General features: G+C 37.8%; 2 protein-coding genes across 3 annotated transcripts; one reads left to right on the top strand and one right to left on the bottom strand.

Moving 5' to 3' along the window:
• Positions 1-492: 492 nt before the first annotated feature.
• Positions 493-14,120, top strand: LOC130170083 (long-chain-fatty-acid--CoA ligase ACSBG2-like). Of its 2 annotated transcripts, none has more exons than XM_056377209.1 (15): positions 493-651; positions 2,402-2,476; positions 2,653-2,864; positions 4,091-4,374; positions 5,908-5,996; positions 6,923-7,043; positions 7,160-7,240; positions 7,448-7,597; positions 8,210-8,377; positions 8,457-8,638; positions 9,238-9,471; positions 9,807-10,024; positions 11,957-12,096; positions 12,181-12,424; positions 13,149-14,120. In XM_056377209.1, exons 2-15 carry the CDS (start codon positions 2,412-2,414, stop codon positions 13,238-13,240), a joined length of 2,280 nt encoding a protein of 759 aa, XP_056233184.1. In that variant the 5' UTR covers positions 493-651; positions 2,402-2,411; the 3' UTR covers positions 13,241-14,120. The 2 variants fall into 2 exon arrangements, with proteins under 2 accessions (XP_056233184.1, XP_056233183.1); XM_056377208.1 differs by lacking the exon at positions 493-651 and adding an exon at positions 1,261-1,307.
• Positions 14,121-19,304: 5,184 nt separating this feature from the next.
• On the bottom strand, positions 19,305-26,994 carry LOC130170285 (flavin reductase (NADPH)-like). The gene is made up of 5 exons (XM_056377508.1): positions 26,953-26,994; positions 23,835-24,070; positions 22,142-22,343; positions 21,289-21,453; positions 19,305-20,873 (listed from the first exon to the last, which is right to left on the bottom strand). Exons 2-5 carry the CDS (start codon positions 23,967-23,969, stop codon positions 20,716-20,718), a joined length of 660 nt encoding a protein of 219 aa, XP_056233483.1. The 5' UTR covers positions 23,970-24,070; positions 26,953-26,994; the 3' UTR covers positions 19,305-20,715.
• Between the last annotated feature and the right edge of the window lie 879 nt (positions 26,995-27,873).

The raw sequence follows: 27,873 nt of genomic DNA, 5'->3' as shown, positions 1-27,873 counted from the left end.
GACTCTTCTCTCCTGATGTGACAATCTGGTTGAAAAAGCAGAAGTTGCACAAGTTTTGTTCATCTATTGAATAACTGTTTTATGGGTCAAAGTCTCATGTATCCTCATAAACCAGAGAGAACTTATCTAGTTTTATCATTATTTCCTCTGACAGGCCCTGTCATGTAAATGTGATAATGACAATCTTCATTTGTCAATTTGGGATAATAAAAGCCTCGATAACATACAGCCACCCGCTAAGCATTGCTTTATAGGATACTTAAATCTTTACAGTGTTAAATGTTTTAGAACGTCACCAGTGTCAACAGCTGTCAGCTTCTATATTTAATATAAACAAAGCCGGTTTGCACCAGCTGCGCACTGTTTGTGTGTCAGGTTCCAGGTCTTCTTCACCTTGAGGAGCCATAACCTTTGGTCAAGTTTGTTGGTGGATCTTTAACTGGTGGACACGGCCTCAGCAGCAGGTGTTCTTGGGATTGTGCAAGTCTACGTTGCTCTGGACAAGGCGTGAGTGAATGCCCTCACACAACCCCCCTATATGCTGATATTTCCTCCAGGGAGTAACAGTCGAGTAACTGCGACGAGCAAAGGTTGATCCAGGCCTGTCCTGAACCTGACTGCTCCTGCCATTCAGTGCTGTCCCTGCACAAGGTAGGCTTTCATTTATATTTACCACTTCATGCTTTTTGATATTTAAGTGTGTAAAGACTTGGGTAGGATGTCTCTTGTTGTCATAAATGCTTCAGGGCCTGCATGTGTCGTATGGGGATTTCCACATCAAGTTACACATAGAAACTCTTTGTTTATTGACGTGTTCCAGTTCTTTCTTCTTTTTTTTTTTTTTACGTCAGCTGACTGAATTTCACAGTTTAATTGATGAATTTAACACTGAGTAAAATACTCCACTGTGCACACAGTGGTGGAGTCTGCCATGTTGACAGAGGCAAACTGAATTCACCAGCCCTTGGGGATGTACTTTATGGTAAATATATATGTGTTAGAGACAAACACATGAATACGAGATGAATACAGTATAGCCACCATTTGATATGAGCAGGCTCCTCGACCTCTGTTGTTTAGTCAACAGAGACACAGTCTTTTGATTGGCTTGAGTTAAAAGCCAAACAAATAGCTGCAAACATGACTCGTCCTTACCTGGAGCTCATTGTCACATTCTGAGACTAAACATCTGTAACTACGCTGGATTTTCACTTTTTCCCATGGGACTGTAGAACTCATCTTTCTCTTCTTTTTTTGTTCACTACTTTCAATTTAATGCACGGCTTTCTTCAACATCTCCTTTCTGGGTAATGTACAAGTCCAAGCTAATAATGAGACTGAAATCTACTCTGTGTGCACTTTAATTGATAATTGCTTCATCCAGAGCAAAGACTTTGCTGGTGCCACTTCATATTGCCACACTGTAGTTTTGTAAGTCGTTTGAACTTTGGTCCACAGAAATCTTGACCAAAGTTATCTTAAAAACCAGAGGTCACACTGAGATTCTGCTGGGTTGACTGATCTTAATCTTATATGATCTTATTACAAATCTAGCTTTTATATCTGTCGGAGAATGTCTCACTAATTTGTTTTGATTGACTGATTACTTTTGACAGTTGAAGACGTGTGAATTGTTTCTACTGTTGCAGAATATACACACCAGATGGCATCACTGTCACTGTCTGCAGCACAGACACAAGAGAAAAGAGTTGAGGACAATTGCTTAACAATATTTACATTTTATTTAATACCTTACACCCTGGTTGACCTTTGTTATCTTAGGTTAATATTAATAATAATAATAAACTTTATTTATGGAGCACCTTTCATGCAAAAGATGTTGGTCAAAGTGCTTTAAAAACATGAAATAGGACAATAGAATAAGGGCGAATAGAAGGACAATGAAATTAGACAATAGAAAGACAGTAGATGATAAATTATGAAAATGAAAATAAAATCAAAAACCAATAAGAATAATAAAATATGAGAGAATTAATTAAAAGCCAAGTTAAATAAAAAGTAACCAGCTGTCATTTAAAAATGTTCACAAAAAAAGTAGTTAACCAGTGATGACAGAGATGCAGCGTATTCTGTTTCAAAGTGTGTCTATTTGGATCAAAGTTGAGTATCAATAGTTCATACAGATGTCCCAATGCTGTCTGGCACAGTATACACAGTTTCAACATGTAGACCACTGCTGTACGTGATTACTAGCATTGTCGGTCATTGGCTCTGTTGCAATGACATTAGTGAACGTCAGTCTGGTATAAATAAGCAGAGCCATGCTGTTTCATAATGGATGATCTTATCTGCGTGGAGGGTCCTCAGCTGAGGACATCTGAAGTGTTTTAATGCAGATTTTACTTCACGTCCACTGAACATAGTTTTTCTCTGTTTCCAGCAAACGCAAGATGAGCGGCCAAGAAGATTCACGTGTGAGCAACGATGTTGCGGTCATGGATGGTAATACTGAGAGGTATGGAAAATAATGCAAGTCCCAAAGTTGGAAACAAATCTTTAACCAGCTTCAAGGTGATTCTCATGAAGATTTGATCCACTTAGCGCTATTTTGGGTTTAAATTATGAATCTAAAATTCACGTTTATACATTATCAGTTCTCATTCATAACCTTTAAATGGTTTTCTGTCACAGCATCCCTTCCCAAAAAGCACAGACTCTGCCAGAGTCCACCAACTTAAAGACCCACTCCACTCCCATCGCTAACGGAGAAGCCACGGCAGCTGAGCTCAGTGCAACATCAGCTTCGGCGATCCAGGAGACTCGTCCTTCCAGCAAGCCTGAGGCAGCGACCGAAGCTCCCAGCTCTCATGAGCTGGAGGAAGCTGTTGAAGGACTTTCACTAGGTAACAATGTTAATCAGTGTAATGTCAGGAGAGAGGAGCTAATCCGAGCCAGTGAACTGCTCCAGAAGTGAAAATTTCTACAGAATATACTTAACACTTTACTGTAGAGTTGCTGCTCCACAAATACTGTGTATTTTCTTCTGACTTGTTTTTCCATTGTGGAATTCTGAATAGTTTTATCTCTTCAGGCCTGAAAAACTATTCAAATGATACAGTCTGAGAAGGCAGCATCACTCTTTAGTTCAAAATGTAGAAACATACAGTATGCAGCCTATAAAAGGGTTGTGAATCGACATTATGTTACTTTAAAAAGTCAAAAAACAACAAAAAAAAGCTACTTTATCTGCAGCTGAATGAACGATATTAAGTATATAAGTGTTTTAAAACAGCAGGGTTTTCAAGTTAAACCAAAAGGAACATGTAGACAGCAACAATAAAATGCATCACAGAAAAAAGAAAATCTAAATGTAATGATTGTTTTACACAAAGCAAGGTTTGAAAAAAATATTTGTGGGACTGAACCGATGAATTGGTTCCATTAGGAGTGAATTACCTGACGTTTTTTTCCACAGTCATGGTCAAGATTCCTTTTAACTTCAGTCTTGATTATGATGAAGAGAAGTGCAGCTTAGGGGTTCTTTCTCAATGTTGTAAGTTTAAAGGTTTAAAGGTTATTTCAAAAGGCTTGTCACCATGCTGTCCCTTTGAAACAATCAGTACAGTGTAGGAAGCTAAAGTTGCATAGAAAAAATAGAGATAATTGCATTCATTTAAAGCATTAAAGGTGAGAAATGACATGTTTCGACTTTTAATTTTGTTCTAAGTGGCAAAAAATAACCTTGCAGGGAATTTTAGTGAACAGTTTACACTTTAACAGTTTACACTTTACTTTGTCTGTGTTCTCTCATACATTAATCCAATAATTGAACTCTGCTTTGGAAAACCCTGATACTTCTTCTAACCAAACCTGATTGGTAGGTAGGTGGAGACATTCCATAGCTTCCTGTTGAGTCTCAGGTAACAACAACGCTGCTCCCTGTTCTCTGCAGACCATGCTGCTGAGACAGCAGGTGTAACACACTCACGGGTTTCTGCAGTCCTCTCATACTCCTGGCTCTTCGCTTAAAGGGCAAACTTGCTGTGTCTTGGTGCGGTGTCGTCATCTTCTGAAATACACTTGTCATTCATGGCGGGTAAATTTGGCTGCCCCTGTTGTCCCAATACAGAAGAGCCCAAGGCAGTTCCACTGTCCTCGGCGAATGTGGCAACGACTCTGGCCCCAGCTGACCGGCTATGGAGCACCAGCAGAGACGAGGCAGTCAGGCTGAGGATGGAGGGTTCGGGCAAAGCCTCGGAGACTCCCATGACCATCCATCAGATGTTCCTGCAGACGGTGGACAGCTCTGGGGATATTCCTGCCTTGGTTTCCAAGAAAGAGGGCCAGTGGGAGACCCTGACGTGGAGGCAATACTACGAGCACTGCCGGGCAGCTGCTAAAAGTTTTCTCAAGGTTTGTTTGCAAATTGACTTATTCTGAATATATTATGCAAAAGTATATAATACGGTGTGCTTCAAATACAGGAAGACAATCAGGAAGTATTTGGGCAGTTCATTTGTAGCCTCTACCTAGGCACATTGATTTTTAATGAAACAGACTATGAAAATACAGTGCTGGCTTTTAGATTTAATTTAAGATCATTTGAGAAAGTTGAGAAAAAATAATAACAATAATTAGAAGAAAAAAATACTCTTGAACTGTGTGACAGTTATATAACTTATAAAAACCTTAATTTTATGCTGTCTATGCTGATTATTAATCATTGTCACAGCAATTACATGAAACCTAGAATAACATTTCGATGCTAATGTTGCACTCAATGTTTGGACAATCGAAAGGGAAAACACAGTATCTACAAATAAAATGTGTTCTTGTTCCTCTCTCTCAGCTCTTTTGTACATTTCAACTAATGACATTAATTAACATACAATTACTAAGCCTCTAAAGCATCAAAATATAATAGGGGAAAGAGAGCACCTTTGTTTTCTAGTTCTTTTTCTCCCCAAAAATTGAAAAATTTGATGTTATAATAATTTCTATGGTTAGGTGTCAGATTCTTGTCTTAATTCAACTTTCACTAAATATGCAGTTTTTGCATTGTGCTTCTGTAGGACAGTGTAGTCCAGCTTTCAGAAGCAGAGACCATGCAAGACGAGGCAAATCCATTTATCATAGATAACACAGTTCATACACAGAGGCAGTTTCGAGCAATTACTATTCAACTTTAAAAGGAACTGAGACATCAGCGAGTGATAGAAACTTCACCTCTTGCTTGCTGTTGGTTTTGTGTGCATAATCAGCAAGTCATGGTTCACCAACAGGTTATTCACAACAAATGCATAATACGTCAGACTGAGATCAGGGTTGCCATGTTTCTATTATTAGGATAATTATCCCTTTTGTAATGTTATTCTACATGCATTGTCTTACATTTGAGGTACTGGGAATAAAAAACCTGATACAAGTTCTGAGAGTTCGACCCAATATGCATGTGAACACCCACAGAAACTCATTAACACTGCATTTGAAAGTTGTTCTAGCTGTTTTCATTCAAATGCAGTGTGTTGAAGTGGAGCCAAAATCAATGAAAAATGATAAAATATATAACAGTGTTCACTATAATATGTTATTATTTTCTGCCTTTATAAATAGAGGAATTCAGGTGGCATGTGAATGAATTATGGGTTAGACAAACCCTTGAATTCCTGGCTCCTGTTTTGTAAATAGTACAGAATTTACACCGTCTCTCACTGTGATCTCCTTCATGTGAGAATGGGCCGTTGAAAACCAACACTTGGGTGTGTGAAATTCACAGCTTGTGTTACATCTCCTGTTTCGTTGCCATGTTCAAGTCTCATGAGGTGGAGTGGCTTCTAAAACAAGATGTAGGTCAAAAGTAATGGAGGCACTGTGCCGCTGTGTCATTAAAGATACATGTTCTTAAAAAAAAAAACAACAACAAAAAAACACTTGTCTTTTTTTCAGTTGGGGCTGGAGCGTTACCATGGTGTGGGGATTTTAGGATTCAACTCCCCTGAGTGGTTCATCTCAGACGTCGGCTGCATCTTGGCTGGGTAAGATCATATTTAAGGAACTGAGGGGCAGATAAGACTTCTTGTCTTTTTGACTTCAGATTCCACTTTTGTGCTTGAGATGCTTTCAGCATAGTTTCACCTGACAATCCACATTTATCTCTGTCCATGCTTATCTCAAAGTCTATCTCCGTGTCTCTGCCCTCCCCTCACCTCACCTCTCATGTTTTCAGATGCTAATTTGCTTCTATGATAATTTCTTTTGTATGATTGTATTATGATTTTTTAAATTCCAACTTTGTGGCATGCCCTGTGTTATCTGTTTGTAACTCAGCGTTAATAATAATTCCTACTTTGGCCAGAACAAAAATGAACTGCATAGCTGTAGGTCCTGAAAAGTCAGTTCATGCATTCAAAAAAAAAAAAAAAAAGGCATCACAAGCTTTTAAAAAAGTCTTGAATTTCATTTACCAAAGTAGCGCTAAAATGTTTCTGTATGTGATTTCAGGCAGTCAGGACACTTTATAAACTGAGAAACTGAAACTGAACCGATTGTGCTGCATGAAGCTGTTCAATCCCTGAACATGACAAATTAATCATTTTTAATTTTGTTAGTCCATGCATTAATTTTGCACCGCTTATCTGAGTCTGATTAAATTACATCAGTTGGAATTATTCTTGTATACTGCTACAATTTATTGAAAAAATTAGATATAATAAATAATTCTAGGCTATATCATCCATACTGGTTCTCCATCATACTTTCATTTCACTCTGCTGTTCATCTGTTTGACTGTGAAACAGGAAATAAAATGGATTCTATGTGTCTTTAAAAGTCTTCAATTTAACTCGGTGAATCCTGCAGAAACCCTGTTGAGGAAGAGGCGTTTGTAATTTGCACCAATTTGTAAAAAAAGACAGCAAATGTGTGGATTCACCTGAGCTTCTTATTTTAATTTGCGCCATAGGGGTCTGGCAGCCGGCATTTACACGACCAACTCGCCCGAGGCTTGTCAGTATGTGGCTGCCAACTGCGAGGCCAACATCCTGGTTGTGGAGAACCAGAAACAGCTCGACAAAATCCTGCAAGTGAGTAGCGTTATTATTATTACAGCACCGGCCCTCAGTGTCCCTGTAGTAACTATGTGCAAAGAGGAAAAAAATCTGCCCTCACATGCCCTTGTTTTATTTGTCTTTCCCAACAGGTTAAAGATCAGCTACCTCATCTGAAAGCCATTGTCCAGTATAAAGGCGAGCTGCAGCAGAAAGCACCATTCTTGTATACAGTACGTTTACTCAGCAAATAGATGAGTCACATACAAAACATCTGACGTATTGCACCATTGATTTTTAGGGCAAAATTATTATCTCTCTTACTTGTGGTACAGGAATTGCAATTAGATAAATGTGACTGAGCCACACAGATGCATTGTTGTTAAGTTCAGTCTGGGAGTGGAAACATTTTCTTGAACATTATGTCTGTATTTCTGTAGTGGGCAGAGTTCATGAAGCTGGGAGAGGACGTGCCCAACGAGCAGCTGGATGCCGTGATCAGCAGTCTCCGGGCCAACGAGTGCTGCACTCTCATCTATACCTCTGGAACCACTGGAAAACCTAAAGGAGTCATGCTGAGCCACGACAATGTGAGTTATCTAGACAAGAGAATTTCCTTTTCGTAGCTTTTATTTTTTTGACACCACTTAACTGCTTTTTAAATGTTTTCATCATTGACTAATCTGCCGTATATTTTTCCGAAGATTTCGGTAAATTCTGCAACACCAATAAATCATTTTGTTTATTCAAAAGTCAAGAAACTGTCCCAGAGCGCAAGATGGTGTTTCAAATTCCTTGTTTTATTTGACTTAAAGTCCAAATTAATTATTAAAATAGTTGCCTATTATTTTCCTGTTGATCAATTAAACAACTAATAATTTCAAGACTTTTCTTTTACTTTTATTTAACCTTTATTTAGACTTGCTGGAGAATGTAAAGACACCTCAAACAGCTAAGCCACACTACTGATGTCTCAACTAGAAAAACTCTTGCAGTTTTATGAGAGCTGACGACCTTCTCTGCCCTTTTTTTCAAAATGTCTTTTTGCTATTATGTTATGCATGTGTGGGACAGACGCTGAGAGTGATGTTGGTGTGTGTGAGTCTGTATGAGCAGATTTGTATTATGAAATTTCAAGAAAAACATTTGAATAAAAAAAAAAAACTTCTCTTATGACTCCTCTCCCACTTTTCAATGTGCAGCTGACATGGACAGCACATACAGCAGCTAGCTTGGTGGATTATACCTTCGCTTCGGAGGCGGTGATCAGTTACTTACCGCTCAGCCACGTGGCAGCCCAGATGTTTGACATGTGGATTGCTATGACTTTTGCTGCCACCATCTACTTTGCAGAGCCAGACGCCCTCAAGGTAAGGATGCCTGCAGTTGCACAAATATGGGATGATAATGAACGTTTCCCATCTTGACTATAATCCTCATTTTCACCAGGGTTCCTTAGCAACAACAATGAGAGAGGTACGCCCGACTTATTTCTTGGGGGTCCCTCGAGTGTGGGAGAAGATACAGGAGAAGATAAGAGCGATTGGTGCCAAGGCATCCCCAATGAGGAAGAGGGTGGCCGACTGGGCCAAGTCCATAGGCCTGCAGTACAACTACAGTGCCATGAACGGGTGAGACAATAGTAAAGTAAAGACAAGTAAATACTCCAAAACAATATGCATAATTGATCAGGATGAACAATAATGAACAAGACATCTACATCCATGCTAACAAATCTGCTAATGCTAATGCTAATGTCAGCATGCTAACATGCTCACTATGAGAATGCTAATATGTTGATGTTATGCTGCAATGTTGGCAGAATGAGGACAACAGATAAAACACCTCCAGCTTAGGAGTAAATCACCAAAGGGATTTTTCATCCTGAGGGAATTATCAATTTTTTTAACCAGAATTTCCTGCCAGTCCATTCAGTAATGGTCCTTTGACTAAAAACAACAAACGTAATCACTTTAGACGTCAGTAGATTTAATCATCTGAGGAACATGAATGTCTGCACACAATTTCATGCCAATCCATCCAGTAGTTGTTGAGATATTTTAGTCGGGACCAAAGTGTTGGGCCAGCACACAGACTGTTTTTAGAGCCATTCTGCCAGCATGGCTAAAAATCTGTGATATTTCATTTTGAGCTCAGTTCTTAATTGCTAACAAATCTTCTCCTCAGTTTTGGCCCTGGTGTAACTTTTATTTAATCTTTTGTGTAACAGAGAGAATCTGGTGCCGTGGGGTTTCATGCTGGCTAACAATTTGGTCTTCAAGAAGGTGCGTGCTGCGCTGGGCTTAGACCGCTGCAAGATCTGCTTCACAGGCGCCGCCCCCATCACCAAAGAAACTCTGGACTACTTCATGAGCCTGAACATGCCGCTGATGGAACTATACGGCATGAGCGAAAGCTCCGGCCCACACACCGTCTCGGTTAACAGCAGCTACCAGATGTCAAGGTCAGCAACAAAGCACTATCGAACATGGCAACTATAGTTACTGTGTGATGACTGAACGTTTGTCTGCCTACAAGGACGGACGTATCAAAGTGTCTAAACAGCTTTAAATGACAAGAGAAAACACACTTGTTCAAAAAGCTTTACATAACCTGGTGCTCTTTTCACTTTACGCTCCAACAAGAACTCTCAGTATTTTTGAAAACAAATTAGATGTAATCTCATTTATATGCACTAAACATCAAAGAAGAGGTACAGTTGTAGTGCAGCTTTCAGTCAGCATCTGTTCACATCAGATCTAAATGAGCATGTTGTTGACTTGTGATTTGTCTCTCCAGCTGTGGGAAGGTGATGCCAGGCTGCAAGACAAAGCTGGAGAACCCAGACAAGGAAGGGAACGGAGAGATCTGTTTCTGGGGTCGGAACGTCTTCATGGGCTACCTGAACATGCCTGACAAAACCACAGAGGCTCTTGACCAGGACGGCTGGCTGCACTCCGGAGACCTGGGAAGAAACGACCAGCAGGAGTTCCTGTACATCACAGGAAGGATCAAGGGTAAGCTGTGGTTAAAGAAAGCTTCTGTACGTGTTCTTAGTTTGGGACACACATACACTTGCCTTTGTCAGCCTCTTTCATTCTTTGGTTCTAAAGAATGATGTGAGCATCTGTCACGTACCAATAGTATTTACTGGCACTAACAGTCAGTGGTGGAAAGTAGTACATTCATTCTGCATTATTTATTTATTTATGATATTTATTAGAGGTACTTGTACTTTACTTTAGTATTTCTATTCACCACATTTCAGAGGGACATATTGTACTTTTTACTCGTCTACGTTTATTATTTATTTCATTTATTATTTATGATTTGACAGCTGGAGTTACTTAAGATACATGAAAAATTATATAATTATATATATAATTATATAAGCTTATGAAATACAGCGTTACTAATGGTGGATTTTTGAGGCCACTACTGATATCAATGTTTGGGAGTTTAAAAAATCAGATTATGATATCACCGCCAGTAGTAAATCGTTGAACATAATCACATAACATTAAAAAACAATCTTGATATGGATCCCTTAGATTTGTTGCTATTGTGATCAAGATACGTATTTTATCAACAAACTACGTAATGGTGACACTGTTTCTAACTGACCTAGTTCAACATTTCTGTACTGCAATTTCTCATTACCTATCAGCCGACATATACAGGATACCTAGCTGTATTATGAAATACAACACGCAGTGAAAGGTTAAACTAAAAGTGTTTGGGCTTGGGACCCCTTAAAGCCTTCTCTGATGTCATTGCCGTGTCATTAAAATCTTGCTTCAATACCAAAAATCCAATCCAATCTGTCACAAAAACAAAGATTAAAGAAAAGTATGAGAAATTAATAGAAATTTTTTCTCCTTCCCTCGTTGTCAACTCACGACCCCTCACATTTATCTTGTGACCCTTTAGAGGGGCTGGACACCTAGGTTCAAAGCCTCAGACCTCCACCACCTAACTGTATATAAGGTAGTGAAAACTGTCTTTGACCTCGACCAGCTACAACAATTAGATGCTGCTAAAACACTGATGTACAGTATTCACAATTTAAAAATGGCAGATATAATAATATATCAGTCACAGGAGCCATTTTTCTGCAGGAGGAGTTTTTACTTTTAATACTTCAACCACATTGTGCTGAAAACTACTACTACTTTTCCTCAAGTAAAGGATCTGAGTTCTTCTTCCACCACTGCTGAGAGTTGACTTTCACTCACACGTCACCGTCACACTTCACAGGAGCTGTTATAAACATGTCATGGTTGTTCAACTGGTTCAGTTTTCCTCATTTAGGGCTGCAATCAATGTCTGTTTTCATTATATAATAATCTGCGATTTATCTTTGCAGTTGATGGATTAATCTTTTTTGTTTGTGTTGTTGGACCAACGCTCCAAAGCTAAAGATATTTAATGCTGCGTTCACATCATATGAGATGGACAGTAGAGCTGGGAACGATTGTTCATGTCATGGGATGAGACACTAAACCTGTACGATTTCAGAGTTGGTCATGTGAGGGTTAGGATTTCTGCTTGATAAATGATTATAACAAAAAAACAACTAATCAGTTAATTTTTCTATGAATTATTCAACTGATCATTTCAGCACTTTAAGCATCATCATCTCACTTCTGCAATTAGGAAATGCACATGATGAAAAAGTTATATAATCAAATTCTAAAATATAAACTTTTATAGAATGTGTGATGACAAATCAAATACTATGCACTCTGGTCTTTTTTTTTCATCTTTTTAGATTAACTTGTAGTGAAGTGTAGTTTGCTTTAGGTGGTCACTAACTTTTTCTACTGCTACTTCTTCTTACAAAGACAAAATTTATATATAAAATACAAGAAAACAACACAATGCAGTGTTGTCTTGTCAAAACACTGGCGAACAGGTGACACACTTTTGAACTTGTCTTTTTTGCACAGAGCTGATCATTACCGCCGGCGGAGAGAACATCCCTCCTGTGCCCATCGAGGATGCACTGAAGGCCGAGGTGCCAATCATCAGCAACTCCATGCTGCTGGGAGACAAGCTCAAGTTCCTCTCCATGCTACTGACCCTCAAAGTAACCGAGCTTCCGTTTCTCCAAAACACAGCCGCTAAATAAATAAAACAAACACAATAATGACCCTTCTCTCTGTGTCCACAGTGCGTCGTCGACGACAACGGTGACCCCACGGATGAGCTGAGCCCTGAGGCTTTGGACTTCTGCCAGCAGCACGGCGTCACAGCCACCAAGGTGTCAGAGATCATAGCCAATAAGGAGCCAGCTATTTACAACGCCATTCAGGAGGGTGTTGAGCGCGTCAACGCCAAAGCAACATCCAACGCCCAGAAGGTGCAGAAGTGGGTCATAGTGGAGCGAGACTTCTCTGTCGGTGGAGGAGAACTGGGTGAGTGAACAGAGTTTTGTTTTTCTTCCTGTCTTGACTATTTGTCCGCACCATGGGGATGTAATGAACGCAGGGAAAAGAGAAAACAAAGGTTTAGCATTTTCTTTAGGTTTCCTCATCGATCGCAAGACAACAAAAAAACAAAGAAATCATGGCTCCTGCTGCCTCTCTTGACAAATAAATGCTGGTTCTATACTTGAGTACCTATATAAAACTTAGGGTGCCTGCAGTGCTGCACACCTGTTACAAAACAGCAAATAGACTGAATTACGAACTAGAAAAAATAATAATAATTAATAAAGAAAAATGTTAAATAGATCTAGTCCAACTTAAGCAGAGAAATCAGATACTCAAGATAAATAAAACACAAACAAAAAAAATGATAAATGTCTCAGAAACTTTCTGTTATGACTCTTCCTTTTGCTTTTAAAACTGAAGCAAATGCCAACATACAATAATATTATTAAGGAAAGAGGAACTTATCACCAATGCTGTAAATTTTTAACTTCAGTGTAAAGCCTCATCAGCTTTTATTCAAGGCCAGGTGGAAATCAGGTCACAACTTGTGACTGTGTGGCATGCCAGACAACATTCCTGTGGAGTTTGTTGGATAGCAATTGAATCTTTCTCTGACAACATTTATAAAGCAGCAGCAGATCAAATGTTTGCCATTGTGTCACTCACGCAGATCGAATTAACCTGCTTGTCTTTCTTGCCTGCGCAGGTCCCACCATGAAACTGAGGAGGCCCATTGTTGTGAAGATGTACCAGGAGAAAATAAACGAAATGTATGGAGTGGCCACAGACAAACAGTAGACTGTAATGCACAGAGATCAGATTATACTGAAGAGAGACGGTCATGAGAAACATGTGGCATGTTTATGAACATTGTTTTGAGCCCAGACGTATGAACCTCTTTTTACCTGAATGTTAAAAGTGCACGAGGTTTATAATTTAAGGGGGGAAAGTCTTGATTCTGATTGTGTTGTATTTAATGAAATAGAGGGTTGTGCTGCTACGTTTTAATATGTTGAGTTTTCCAGAAGCTGTCTTGTCTGTTTCTGTTCCAAATTGATATTTAAGCTGTTTAATGTATATACAGTTTCACTGCAACTGTGCACTTTTTGTAAATAAAACATCCAAATCAGAGCCAAATCTCGCCATTTACTGTATGGAATATACACACTGTGACTCAGCACTAAAGCCACGTGCACGATGGGGAACACTGGATGGTGTCAGTAATCATTTAGGGAAGTAAACTTTTACACTTGTACCGTTTTTAAAGGACATTCTGTGAACCATAACCTACTGTGGCCTGAAACATGAAATCCTCTTGTGTGATCATGAGCATATGTATTTTATTTTTGAAGCAGCAGTATCTATGTTAATGTTTTACAGCATTAATTGCCAGTTTTCAGTCTCATATTTTGTACATAAGATAATCCCCATCTGGCAAACTGCAGATATTGCCTCTATAGATTGGAGGTGATGCTTGAATAAGTGTTTTTTTTTTTTTTTAATATGATAAGAATATTATTAGTCTGAATTTCACTAATCACTAATCAAGCATGTGCAAAGCATACATTTGAATTTGTGCTTCTGCATGTACAGTTTGACAAATATTGAAATGTTTATTTTGTGATAGATGTTCCATGATTGTCAATAAAAAGTGAGTGATTTGGATAAATTGACCAAATTAGTGCGTTTTAACTTTTTTTTTTTTTTAAAACTTTTTTATTTTTTATGTACAGTGAATATAGGAGGGCTTGACCTACTGCTATGCCACATTTTCGTTTCAAAATATGATCCAGCATGGTGCAAAACAGCACAGACTGCAAATGGTCACATTTGAGAAGCTGGAATCAGCAAATGTTTGGCATTTTTGCTTGATCAAATGTTTGACTAATTATTTCAGCTTTTCAAAAATGACTCACTTACTCTGAAAAGGATATAACGATACATATGACTGAAAATACTGCTGTTGGGGAGCAGACATTCACGATCACCTAAGGAATTCAATTGTAATTTAGATTTTAAAAATCGTAGCATTTCAACTAGCTTGTCTACTTCATATCAAGTCACATTTTCAATTGGTACAAGAACAAATATCTAATGATATTCGCATCAGCCTGAGCTGTTACCTTCTTTGTTTTTAGTGAAACCAAAGGTTAGCATCCTAACATGCCTAACAAAGATGGTTGAACATGGTATATACATGCTGACGTTAGCATTTAGCACAAAACACTGTTCCTAAATAAACAAAGTCTTGTTTCTGGATCAGTGGCGTAGGTTTGCATATTTAATGCCGTACTATACTATGAAGTTTTTATGCTTTATTATACAAAAGTTAGTTCCGACCAAGTAATTTGATTGGAGGAGAGGCATTCCATTGCGTGTTGATATAGAGTACAACAGCACTGGGACTTTTCACCGCATGTATCACTCCGCTTCACAGGTGTTCTATTAATCGTTAATCAGCGTTACATCAACGGTCGTTATCTTCCTTAGATTGCAACAAACTTTGCAAAGATGAATATATTCCCAGAAATAACATTTGAATTAAATTATGTATGGTCGTCAGAAGAGCACGAAGGGAAGAAGCCTGGATACTTCAGCGCACACCTGAGGTAACGTGTAGACAAAGTTAGTGACAGCTAGTGTGTAATGTGCAGGTCAGGAAAACGTTTATGTGATGCTAGCAACAGTCGAGTTGCGCGTAGCCAAATAAATGATGAAATAGACAAACAAATCATAATATGTTGTTGCCTATTTAACTAATGTGGCGCTTGTAGAACTGTTGTATAAAAGCGATAGAATGTGACGGCTGTGATTCAGTCACAGGTACGAGGCAGCAATGCCGATTACCGAAGTCAATCACAGCCGTGCTGATATTCAGGACAACATCACGACCTCGAGTGTGATATTGTTTAAATATACTATGATTTATTCATGGGGCGGCATGGTGGTGTTGTGGTGAGAAGGTTCTGGGTTTGAACCCCGGGCCTTTCTGTGTGGAGTTTGAGTTCTTCCGGTGCCTGTGTGGGTTCTGTGTGGGTTCTGTGTGGGTTCTCTCTCTGTCCTCCGGCTTCCTCCCACAGTATAAATGGTAACTAGGTTAATTGGTGACTCTAATGCCTTACTGTACATGACTTTTTATGCCCTAGTATACTATGACTTATGACATATATGTCCCTATATCAAGAATGATAATGATGTTACCATATGTGTCACCTATAATAGGATATATTATAATGACATACATCCTCCGGATATATGAAGATATAAGTTTATGAAATACATGAAATACTCATAGTAAAAATGCAACTTTATTAAAACAACATGCTTGTCAAAATTCTATCTTTATGTATATGATTTTCATAATAATTTCTTATTAAATTTAAATAACATGTCTATCTTTATATTTACAGATATAATGTTAACATATACTGGCCTATACCTATACAGGCTTTGGGATGGATATATATTTGTGTAACGGATGTCAATACTATAAACAGACATACTAAAATACATATTTCTATTAGCTAGACATATTTGTCAGTATATGATATTGGTCCAAATTGTTTTCATGTCATTTTTAAATATATAGGCTATAATTTAAATACATATGATTTTACTTCTTATGTATATATATTTCATATATGGAAATTCAACACATGTACATTTATTACATTACATTTGCATGTGGGTATTCCTAATGATAATTTAGACTTTATGTTCATAAACAGTTTGGTTGACGGCATTAAAAATCTCTTTGTTTTGGAGGGGTGGCGGGGTTGTTGTGTTCCTACCAATAATGAGACCAAACCTTGTTCTGAATAAATGACTTTGTCTTTATTTTCCATCATTCAGTCATTCAGATAAATGGATTAGCATTTCAAAGATTAGCACTTCATATATTTTGAAAGAATAATGAATTATTGAATCATCAAATGTCAAAATTAGTTTGTCGGAGTTCAATGCTGATTGAATATTTTATGACAATTAGTTCACTAATCATTTTAGCACGGATCACTATCTCACTTACTCTGTAAAGGATAACAAAATGTCACAAAAAAGTCATTAAGTGCTGACACATAAGTGACTTTGAAAATAGTACAGCTCTTGCTCCACATCTGTCAAAACAGGCATTAGCTCTGAACCAGTTTATGAACCATTTTTTACATTATTTTGGGGATTTTTAGGGAGTTAGAGGCAGTAACTTCATGGTGGATATTTTTCACTTCTTGTTTTCCAAGAGGCCAAACTTGGCATACAAACAACCATGTAATCTATTGTCAAAATCTACAATAATTTCTAAATCAAACACTGACATTCAGCTGAAAATTTTGAACTTTTCATGAATCTGCAAAAGTCTTTTGTCTCGCACAAACCTGTTCTTTTAGAAAACCAGTTGGAAGTAAAAAGAAAAACAAAACAAAAAACCCTTTAATTATTTACAACCTCACTAGCCAAAACATCCAGCTAGCTAAGGCCAAAGGGTCAATTTAGAAAGAGTGTGTGTGTGTGTGTGTGTGTGTGTGTGTGTGTGTGTGTGTGTGTGTGTGTGTGTGTGTGTGTGTGTGTGTGTGTGTGTGTGTGTGTGTGTGTGTGTGTGTGTGTGTGTGTGTGTGTGTGTGTGTGTGTGTGTCAAAGCCAGAAGCAACAACTAAAAGTAAACATGGAGAAAACTACATTGCAGGGCAGTGTCCTATTCACAGACACCTCTTTCCCATTATTAATTATAATTTCTAATTTGTTTCCTGTCAGTGAATTTCGCGACTTTTGGCTTCATCACAGCACAGTTCATCACTACTCACTTGTGTGGCACACATACTGTATCTGTATCTGTCGTTTAGTTTTGTCATCACAACTTGTTTAAAAGAACAAATTCACAGATGTATCCGATTGCATTCTTGGACAACTGGTTGAGTTGCTTCTCCTGTCAGGTCACTTCTTTAGGTAAAGTCAAGATGACATTCCAGGTAAAACTGTCTCATGTCAGCCATAGATTTTGAGAATGTATCAACATCTTATCCTCTAGCATTGTTTGACTATTTAAACTGTTTGTACAGGGTTGGGCTGATGGCCACACATTCCCTACAGGCGCTGTGACATCTGACAAAGTGCACTGATAAAGATAATATGAGGTTAAATGCATCTGGTACATCTATACACTCACCACTGAGTTCCTGAACATGGAAACAGATCTTCACCTCCACACTGGCTGGAAATAATTACCTTTAACCCATTTTCTGTGGGTCAACTCAGGACCTTCAAAGACATGAAAATCTTCAAATCTCTGTTTTCGTTAAGTCACTTCCTCGGTTGTCTCTTCTCCTGATCCAGATGCCAAGTGTCTCATCAGCAGGGCCAAGTCTTTCCAGAATTGTTTCCATATTGAAGAAATATCATGCAACTCCTGTGAGAATGTTGAGTCTGAGTTGAAGCTGCAAATGTTGAACTGGTATTATTTTTTTGTTTTATTTTTTTTTAAACATGACAATCAATTTTCAATAATAAAATACGTGATAAGGCAACTCTTAAAAGTTTCAAGACTATTTCTAAATTTATTCTACATGACAATAATTACAGTGCATGCATAAATAATGGTTTGGTAATGGCAATAAAGGTTTTTTTAATCAACTGACAGTTAAAAAATCTGGTTTAATTTGAAGAACAACTCAAATCAATACTAACATTTCACTTCACAATTTATCATTTAACCCTTATTGTTTTTCTACTGGGCGTCTGTTTAAAGGGACTGTTTTCATGTTGGAAAGTCAAAATTGCTCTGAGATAATCGGCATATAACTACCACTAATTGAGCTTCACTTAAATTTAGTAGCAGTTGTGACTCAGTTATCTTTTACATTACACAACAAGATCTGGATCAGTCTGGACCATGACAATACGCAGACAGCAGCTCTTGAAATAATAGTCTCCATTTAGCAGCAGGAGATGACGTCTTCTTCACCTTTTAAACTAAAATGCAGTATTTCATCATTTTAATGTGCTCTCTTTGAACGCCTGGCTCTCCCACACCCTTCTGATGGATGGACTGTGTTTTCTTCCACTGCCCCCAGGAAACAGTCAACAGTTTAGTGGTGCCAGATTCAGGCAACAAAATTAAATTGTAAATCACAAAATTAATTACTTTTCTTGCTCCTTGACCAGCAAAGTTCCCTGTAAATCAATTGTTAGTTTCAGATTTAGGAACCTACATTTTTTAAAAAAGGTTTCTGAAAAAGTTTTTATTCCTGCTTTTAAAAAACTGGTGGAAACATAATATAATATCAGTCTGTAGAGGGGTAATGGACTTGAGTCTTGACCACTTTAATTAATTTCTACTCCTGCATGAAGCTCACTCTCACATCACCTCCTCACCTCAGTCAACAATTAACAAATACAAGGACAATATATCTCTATTTTCTCTCAACTGTTCATGTATTTGTAATCATGTTGCACTCCTAACCACACCCTGATCACTGGAATCAAATCCAGCCAGATGTTTTATCTTTCACAGATGATACCGCACAAACTGGATTTTACACCACTGCACAATTGTAAGTTTAAACTCATCAGTGCAGCAAACGTCTAGTGTGTGTGATTAAGTGTCCATTTGCTATTTAAAGACTGAAGAGTTCTGCAATGTTGAAATTTGGGATAAAAAATAAATAAATATCATAGGCAATAATTGGTATTTAAGATCTTATTCTGTGGATAAATCAGTCGATACAATTATTTAACTTTGGCTCAATAATTTTCCAGGATTTCTAAAAACTTCCAAAACCCTAAATAGACTGACTTGTTGTGTAAATTCCCATATACAATGCAGAAAAGTTCTCATTTTATACCTCCAGCACAAATGACCCTTCATCAGTTTCATAATTTATAGTAGTTTATTTCAAGGAACTGATACAGCACAGTTTTTTAATATAAAGTACTCCTGTGAATACACGGTGCAACATTTTCTCTGAAGGTCTGAATTCTTTCTGAGACATTCTTGAGGTAAATTCAGTTGCCTTTCACTTCCTGCTGCTAGATATGACACCACACTGACCTCGTGTGGCTGTAATCATGTCATACAACTACATCTTAGTTAAACAAGAGTAAATAAAAAGACACATAAGGCAGTTATACCATCTTATCCATTAGTAGACTGTCAAGGTCAGGAAGGCAGGAAGTGAACATTTCACGCACATTTTGTTAAGGGCTCCAAATAAAGAAGAACACTCTTTCTTTCTTATCTCTAGAAGTATTTCACCATGAAGATTAGTTAGGATTTCTAAATCAGCATGAGTTATTGCCCATAACTGGAAAAGCAAAGTTAGATCTGAATAAAGAGACTTGAAGACATAATAAGCACTAAAATTGAGTTAATGATAGCCAACTTGCATAACCATAAAAAATAATACAGTTTTTGTCTTTCATAAAAGATAAAAACTCTATAACATACAAAAAGAATGAATGTGCTCTTGTATCTTATTTTTTTCTGGTTTGATCTGTGTTTGTGTGTCACTTGGCGTTGTTGTGATGAAACTTATTTTTAGGTTTAGCTTCTTGTTTATATGTTGATTTATTGTATTTTATTTCTTTTTTTTCAATTCTCTTGAAAAGAAAAGTAAATAAACAACTTTAATGATAAGTTAATTTTGGCTTTGGTATTCATTTGGATTATTCCTGCTGTCACTCCAATACAGTAGAGGTGAAATTAGTTTTGTTCACTGCTGATTTAGAAACATCTTTTTTTAGAGGTGACGTCTTCGTCTGTATAATTCCCTGAACATGCAATCGTCAGTTTTCATAGGGGACCTGTTCTTTGATAACACTTCAGTTGTAAACACAACACTGACATATCAAGCTTAATTTCACATTGAGCAGTTTAGAGCTGAAGTGATTAGTCAATTAATTGATTAGTCAATTGACAGAAAATTAATCAGCAACTATTTTGATAATGATTAATCAGTTAAGTCCTTTTTCTAAATCAAAAATGCAAAAAAATTCTTTAAATGAATTTAAGCTTCTCAAATATGAGGATTTGCTGCTTCTCTTTGTGACGTGTAACATGACTAAATATTTTTTGTGTTTTGGTTTGATGTTTGGATAAAAACAAGGAGTCAGGAGACGTCACATTTAAAAGACAAAACGCAGCAGATTAGCTTTGATCACCAAAAACGTTAATTTACTTCTGTTGTATTAGGGTGGAGGTAAAAATATTTTCATGGCTCGATACTACTAGAGATGTGTGAGTAAACGTAGTTTTTATACTTATTTTTTTTTGTACTTCTTTCTCATTTGGTAGTGATGGCAACTCCCCTCTTGACCCAGGCGTTGCTGTTGAGCAGAGAGAGCATGAAGCGAGCCACATCTCCTCTTCCCACCGCGCTGCCTGCGGGGTTGCCACTGCCGTCGGGCACAAAGTATCCCTCGTGGGTCAGAAACTCTTGAGCTGTAAAGGTCACAAAGAAGGAAAGCGGCGTTAGAGGCATTACAGCAAAGTCATTTTTTAAATTTGGTCCTTCAGGTAACGGAAGGCACTTAGAGTTTCCTTGTATACATACTGAAACCTCATGGAAAGGATCTGTATTTACGAAAAATGAGGCCCATTCATTCTTATCACCATGACTTTAAGTAATGAGAACACGTGCTAATGAGCTTGAACCATGTCAAAATGAATCCTGAGGCACTGCACTCGTTAAACACTTCACTCAATGAAGCTAGTCTGTTCTTGGTTGTGTCACCCCGGCTTCAAACTGACTTCCTCCTGCTTGTTAAATGAATGCACCTCACAACTCACAACTCACAATTGAGTCTATTTACAGGTTTGTTTCTGCCCGTGTTGCCCGCTACCTGTCTGCTTTTACCTGAGGCCGGCAGGTTCTTGAGGCCTGGCGGGCGGACCACAGTCCAGCTGATGTCCCCGGTCTTCTGCAGAAACTGCTCCATCTCAAACATGTTGGTGAGGACGCTTCGGATCATCGGCAGCAGGAGGAAGCGGATGAGGTAAGACGACTGAGTTCCAGAGTTAGCTAACAATGTAAAAACGAAACACACAACTCAATGAAACTCTTTTTTTTTTTTCTATTATTCTCTTAAATCACTAAAAAAATGTGAATTGAAGAAGAAACTTTTCATGCTGATAACAGTCCTTTAATGTGAAGACCACATGATGCTTGTCCTGTCCTCACAACTGTCTAAAACCCCAAAATATTAAATATACTGTTATATACGACAAAGAAAAATATCAAATTCTCTCATTTGAGAGGCTGGAACCAGACAAACATTACCATTCCTACAGCCATGCAGCTAGTGTGGCTGCAAAGCTACTAGAGATGAACGTGAAAGGTCAATCTTGGCCTTGGAAACAGTAGGTTGACTAAAGGTCCACTTACTAGCTCCTCTACTACTTTATTTTAATGTCTGACACCATATTAACGGCGATTTATATCTGAACACTCAACCAAAGGGAAATCCCTCACAGAAAATGAAGTGATATCAAAATTCAGCAATTAAAGCCTCAATGCAGAGCAACCAGAAGTACCAGTACAAACCAATGTTCACAAGTGATTTGAATTAAAAACAAAAACTTGACACGCTTCCTCTGGAGATTGTGGAAAGACATTTTGATATTTAACTGTAAGAACAATGAATTGTGGATTTTTTTTTTTTCTAACAACAAAAAGGCCTTGAAGGCATCATCACGTGTGCTGGACTTACGCTCGGTGTACCAGGAGGTCATGGTGATGATCCTGTTTACCCGGGCGCCTCGCATGGCGCTGATCATAGCGTTCATGGACATGGTGTAGCCCGTCACCGCCGAGAAGAGGGAGGCCGGGAAGCCGAGGCAGGACATGATCACATCCTGTCCTTTGAAATGAGTCTTCAGACTGTCAGCTGAGAAAATATCAGCTTCCACCACCTGTAAGTAGACAAGGAAACATGAATAATTAATCCTGAGGAGAATTTTACTTGTATACATGCATACATACTGCCCCTATATATATATGTATATATATATATATATATATATATATATATATATAGGGGCAGCGCATTGCTTTTAAATGGTGATATTACTCGGCTGCATTTTAAAGCTATGTGCACATGGATGCTTTTTAATTTAGAGATCTGTTTCCTTATTAATTAATTTTATTATTTTTATAACCAAGCCATTTAAATGCTTTTATTTTAGCACACAATTAAAATTTCTAAGTGATGTAAACATGCAGTTGATGTTACTGATGAACTGTTACTCAAAGGCTTTCCACATTTAAAGTCGTGCTAAAGGTCAAGGAAGTTCTTTTGCATGTTTTACTTCTTGTCAGTAAATCCTATGAAAAGACCAAAACCAACAATGTATTAGTTTGTCTTTAAATACTTTCTGACTTCTGGAGCCTGTCTGTGCCCCTCAGCCTCAAGCCCACTGGTTTCTACTTAAGACTAAATCAAGACTAAACAAGTCTTGTATCATGTCCTTGTTTCCAATTTTCCTTCAACATGTTGCAGGATTTCCACAAAGAAGATTTCTGTAACAATTACAAGCTGTTGCCGTTGTGTCGGGAACTACTTTCCTCCAGTTCCACAAATTAATACAAATATATACCACTTCCCAATACACTTTCTTGATGGAAAATACAAAGATAAAGTACCATACAACACAGAGGGATCTTATATCATAATATTTGTTTAGCACTTTAATACAAAACACATTTATTTTCTGACATTTCCAGAGAAAACTCTATGAATGTGGTCTTCATCAAATTATATCCAACATATCTGACGTTTATGTCACTGCTCTACTTTTCACTTCGAGTGTGGGCACTGTAGTTTTTTGGCAAATGTTACTGAAACTGAAGTAAATAGTGCATTTGAGGGGGACTATTTTCAGCTGCAGATTAATACACATTTTGTACTCTTGTGAGTATTTACAGAAGCGGGACGGTGTATGCGAGACTCATTCAAAATAAACTACAGTTCCCATGTTCATGGTAATTAAGGAACATGTCTCCCAGTGCAACAGTGTAGCTCACATTAGTGTTTTTAACAGTTGTTGGACAATGGAGCTGTATGGCACAGAGGAATAAGGTCTATCAGGGGATACTTGTTAACATAATTAATTGTTTTTTTGTTTTTTTTCATGTTTTTTGATTAAATAAAACCAGGCTTCTCTTTGCAGTGCTGCAGTTAAGTCCACATTGTTATCTGAACTGTTGTGTGCACAGAATCACACCAGAAACATAGAATACTTCAGGTTGTTCCTCATATACCCTCATTTGGAAACAAGACAACATTTACCATGTGACTTCACACTGACTGAACTTTGCACCCAGCATGCAGTGAGCAGCAGTAATGGCCTGTTAAAATCCTGCAGAACAACACAACACAATACACAGTGTCAGTGTTACATTACCTTGAGATTGTCATGATGCACGGCGAGCTTTCCCGGGTTCCTGACGATGGCTGTGACTGCGTGACCCTGCTGCAGCGCCTGGTTGACCAGGTACTGACCAGTCTGCCCAGTGGCTCCCAGCACAGCGATCTTCATCCTCACACTCTGACACACAGGGCTCAGTCACGGCTGAAGCTGATCAGCGGACGTGTTGAATGCTCTGACCTCTCAAACTTAACTGCAGGGAAGTTCCCTCCCTGTTTCACAAGTACAAGTGGAAAAAAAATGATTATCACGGTGCAAAAAAGAGTCTCTCTAAGAGATTTAGGTTAGTCATCTGACAAATTTTGAGTTTAAACGGCAGATAAATATTACACTGGATTCTTTTAGTCACTGATCAAACAGAAATACTTATATAAAAGAGGTCATGTCTATTAAATGCCAGAAAATAGAGAAAACCATTTTTTGGTCCAACAAGCCAATCTTCTCTTTTCAATAACATATGTGAATATACTCCAAATATGTCAATGATTGCACATGCTGCCTTTAGTCACTGGGATTGATTGGCACATGGGATGCGCAGTTTATCTGTAACTGGTCAAACATTTTGTTAAAATCATCAGCCCCATCTTTTAAATGCTAGTGTGTGGAAGAAGCTGTCAAGACTCTCCAGACTCAGCGGTAAGCAGGAGATATAACTTTGATTGAACCAGGCGAGCACAACAAACTGTGTGTCTTTGTTGGATCCAGACTGGGCCAAATGGATTATCTCTGCAGCATCAGAAAATGACGAGCTTGTTGGTCAGATGCTCGCTGAGGATACTAAGCGTCTAGTGACTCAAACTCAAATGATGTTGGTTAGAAATCATTCTGAGGATGTATTTCTTGGTAGCTGAGAGAGTGGCAGCTATGTTCAAGCTAGATGGATGGGTTGCTAAGAGAGATGAAGAAACCTCCCGTCTTAAATAATTTTATTTATCATCATGTATGTACTATATATATTTACCATGGGAAAGTGTGTCTTTTGAGTGGTACTGTATGTGAATGCCATATGTGTGCACCAGTTCAAAGAATGACATTTACAGCATTGGCTTGGATTTGAGACAAACCCCGTTTTTAAACAAAATACTTTTTGAAATATAAGAAATAGTGAATAAAACATAGAAGGCAAATATTCTATATTCAGCATCTTTTTAATGTTTAATGTATTTTGAAATTTAAAAACAATATTAAATAAACCTGTAAAAATGCTAGTACTGCATTCATATGTTAAATTGTTGTTTTTATCTAAGTTTACATTTAAAAGAAGTTACAACAAATCAGACACCAATTTTCTTTTTTAAATCTTCATCTTTTCTACAGTAGCTGTTTTCAACTAATTTCAACAACAACAAAAAAATTAATAAACTTAAAATTTTGCATCTCCTGGTTCCCACAGTTCTTGTCCATGAGTGTGCCAAATTTCAGGCTGTTGAAGTACTAATGTTTTACGGTGCAATTTATATGCTGTGTACCCAGGTGTCCTTTTGTGTGCCAAATATTTCACCCTACGGTGAAATGTCCTTCACCGCAGGGATGTGTTCGCCAGGTGTCTGTCAGAAATAGTGTTTAGAGTTTCCTCCCAAAGTGCTTCATTTATGTCCCATCAGACCTTGTCTCACTGGCAAACTCCAAGCACACTGTTATATGCCTTTTACTCAAAGTGGTTTCCGTCTAGCCACTCTACGATAGAGGTCTGATTGATGGACTGCTGCTGAGATCATCGTCCTTCTGGCAGGTTCTCCCATCGCTTCTGTTTCTCAGTTTGGCCAGAGGGACATCTCTAGAAGAGTCCTGGCTCAACACTTCTGATTCAGTTATTGAGGCCACTGTGCTCCTGAGAAAACTCAAAGCTCTAGAAATGGGTTTATATCCTTGCTCTGATCTGTGTCTGACCACAGTTTTATCACAGAGGACAACGGAGAATTCCTTGGATTTCATGGCTCGGTTTGTGTCCTAACGTGCAGTGAGAATTGTGGAACCTTATATTCACAGGTTTGTGCTTTTCTAAACTATATCCGTGCAATTCAGTTTGCCATGGGTGGACCCCAGTTGAGTTCTAGACACATCTTAGGGATAATTAAAGCAAACAGGAAGTGCCTGAGCACTGTTTAGAGTGCCACAGCAAAGGGTCTGAAAACTTGACTGACATGTTTTCACTTTGTCATCGTGGGTTGCTGAATGTAGATTGAGGCCAAAAATATAAATTTCATCAATTTAAAATTAAATCTACGACACAATTAAGTGTGCAAAAAATGAAGGGGTCTTTTTTTAAAGCATTGTATGTGTCCAAACCTTTCAAAACAATATGAGGCAGTATTGTCCATTTGTAACTATTTACAATCATTTAAATCATCTTTTTGGCATGGCTGAAATTCAGTTTACAGTCCTCCTGTCATCTGCAGATCATGCCACTCCGTGAAGCAGAGACGATATGGGTTTATGGTATGGCCTAAGTTATGACCCAAGTTAATCTAGAAGTTGTATCAGGCAAAGATAGAAGAAGCCAAATTTCATAGAATAAAAGAAAACCTGTGATAAAAACAAAACATGAGGAATATATTTTGGCTACACAACCATCTGGTCTAATACAACACCCATGCTACAAACCTCCTTCATTAAACTTATAATGTTCAGTTTTTATTCAATTTGTTTTAGAGAGGTGTTGGTTCAACTGTATGATCATTTTGTGGTGCAGAGGTGTTTCTATAGGATCATTGATATTAATGGGGTGGACAAAATAATAGCAACACCTACAAATCAACAGCACCACAAACTGCAGCCTCCAAAACAAACATTTAGATGAATCTACACCTCTCTGAAACAGTTTCAACACAAGCTGCATTAGTTTTCGTGTATGTGACCTCTAAATCTAACCAAGCTGAATCCGTGTTTGTGTTTTCCATTGACTCCAACACGCCCCTTTGTTATCCAACAGGCGGAAGAACGTGCATATATAACCTGGCCTACAACATTTTACCACATTGCTCCAAAACATTACATTTTGCGTTAAGTGTTACACAGATAACAGAGAGGACAGCTCGTTATGACAGTTAAACGTTGCTGTAGTACTCTAACAAACCAGGATTAGACAACTCACCTCACGTTAGATACACGTCCAGTCAGTGGGGAGGCGTTCAAGAGCAACAGCGTTCAGGGGTGTTTTTAAAGCAACGATTTTCAAAAGTTTCACCTTTTTTTGTTTAAATTTGTGTTTCGATGACATCCCAAAAGTGTATATTTTAATGTGAAATTAGAATTTAACATGTTAACTAAAACATTAGCCACATGTAGGCTAACTGATGAGTCAGAAAATGTAATAATCATTTCAGGCGCTCATCAGTTAAAATACTCTGATCTGCTGGTTATAGCTATTTACTTCCTTTACATTTTTAATATCAAGTGTTTCATATAAAAATAGGTTTTCTGGCTATATTATCTTATAAACAACACAAAGTCTTCAACTTTTACATCCCATTCATAGTTTTTACACAGTGACAGTTAAAGTTTCTTGAACGTTTCTGGCAGCTAGAGTGAATGACATTACACATGTCTCAGTTTGAGTTTTGCAAAAAATACAATAGGGTTTTATTTTTATTTATTTTTTTTACAAATCTTGTCAGGTACTGACTTGTAGGATAAAATCTGTAATAATTTATAGGAAAACCTCTTTTTAATTTCTTATATTAGTAAGAAATTAGAATAAATTGAACTGAATTATTGTTGTCATTGAACCCCTGAAAAGAGATATTTTTGCATAATGATATGAGTGTTGAGGTAACATAAAAACAGTCTTTTGGGGGTAATTAATTAATTACGATATGTGTCTTATTGTGAAAGTCTTGATCGGAAGTCGCTATGACGTTTTTTTCGGATGTTTGTTTGCTGCTATTCTTCACCCAAAGTGCTGCCTTTTGTTCACAAAGTCTGTCACACTTTTTGCCTAGTTCATATGTAACATTCGTTTGTTATTTATTTATGAGGTGTTATATTAAGCGTTTTGATTTGAAAGTTCAGTCGC

The sequence above is a fragment of the Seriola aureovittata genome, chromosome 5 (genome assembly GCF_021018895.1).
Source record: "Seriola aureovittata isolate HTS-2021-v1 ecotype China chromosome 5, ASM2101889v1, whole genome shotgun sequence".
NCBI classification, from domain to species: Eukaryota; Metazoa; Chordata; class Actinopteri; order Carangiformes; family Carangidae; genus Seriola; species Seriola aureovittata.
The sequence above is the reverse complement of the archived record's forward strand: the minus strand, read 5'-3'. Positions and strand labels throughout refer to the sequence as shown.

Excerpts from the sequence above, each read along its gene's own strand:
- LOC130170083 (XM_056377208.1), top strand. The coding sequence starts at position 1,276 with ATGCACGGCTTTCTTCAACATCTCCTTTCTGG. Across the intron at positions 7,598-8,209 it reads TCATGCTGAGCCACGACAAT|CTGACATGGACAGCACATAC; the intron begins GTGAGTTATCTA and ends TTCAATGTGCAG. Across the intron at positions 8,639-9,237 it reads AACTACAGTGCCATGAACGG|AGAGAATCTGGTGCCGTGGG; the intron begins GTGAGACAATAG and ends TTTGTGTAACAG.
- LOC130170285 (XM_056377508.1), bottom strand. The coding sequence starts at position 23,969 with ATGAAGATCGCTGTGCTGGGAGCCACTGGGCAGACTGGTCAGTACCTG. Across the intron at positions 21,454-22,141 it reads GACCTCCTGGTACACCGAGC|CTAACTCTGGAACTCAGTCG; the intron begins GTAAGTCCAGCA and ends TTACATTGTTAG. Across the intron at positions 20,874-21,288 it reads CAAGAACCTGCCGGCCTCAG|CTCAAGAGTTTCTGACCCAC; the intron begins GTAAAAGCAGAC and ends TGACCTTTACAG.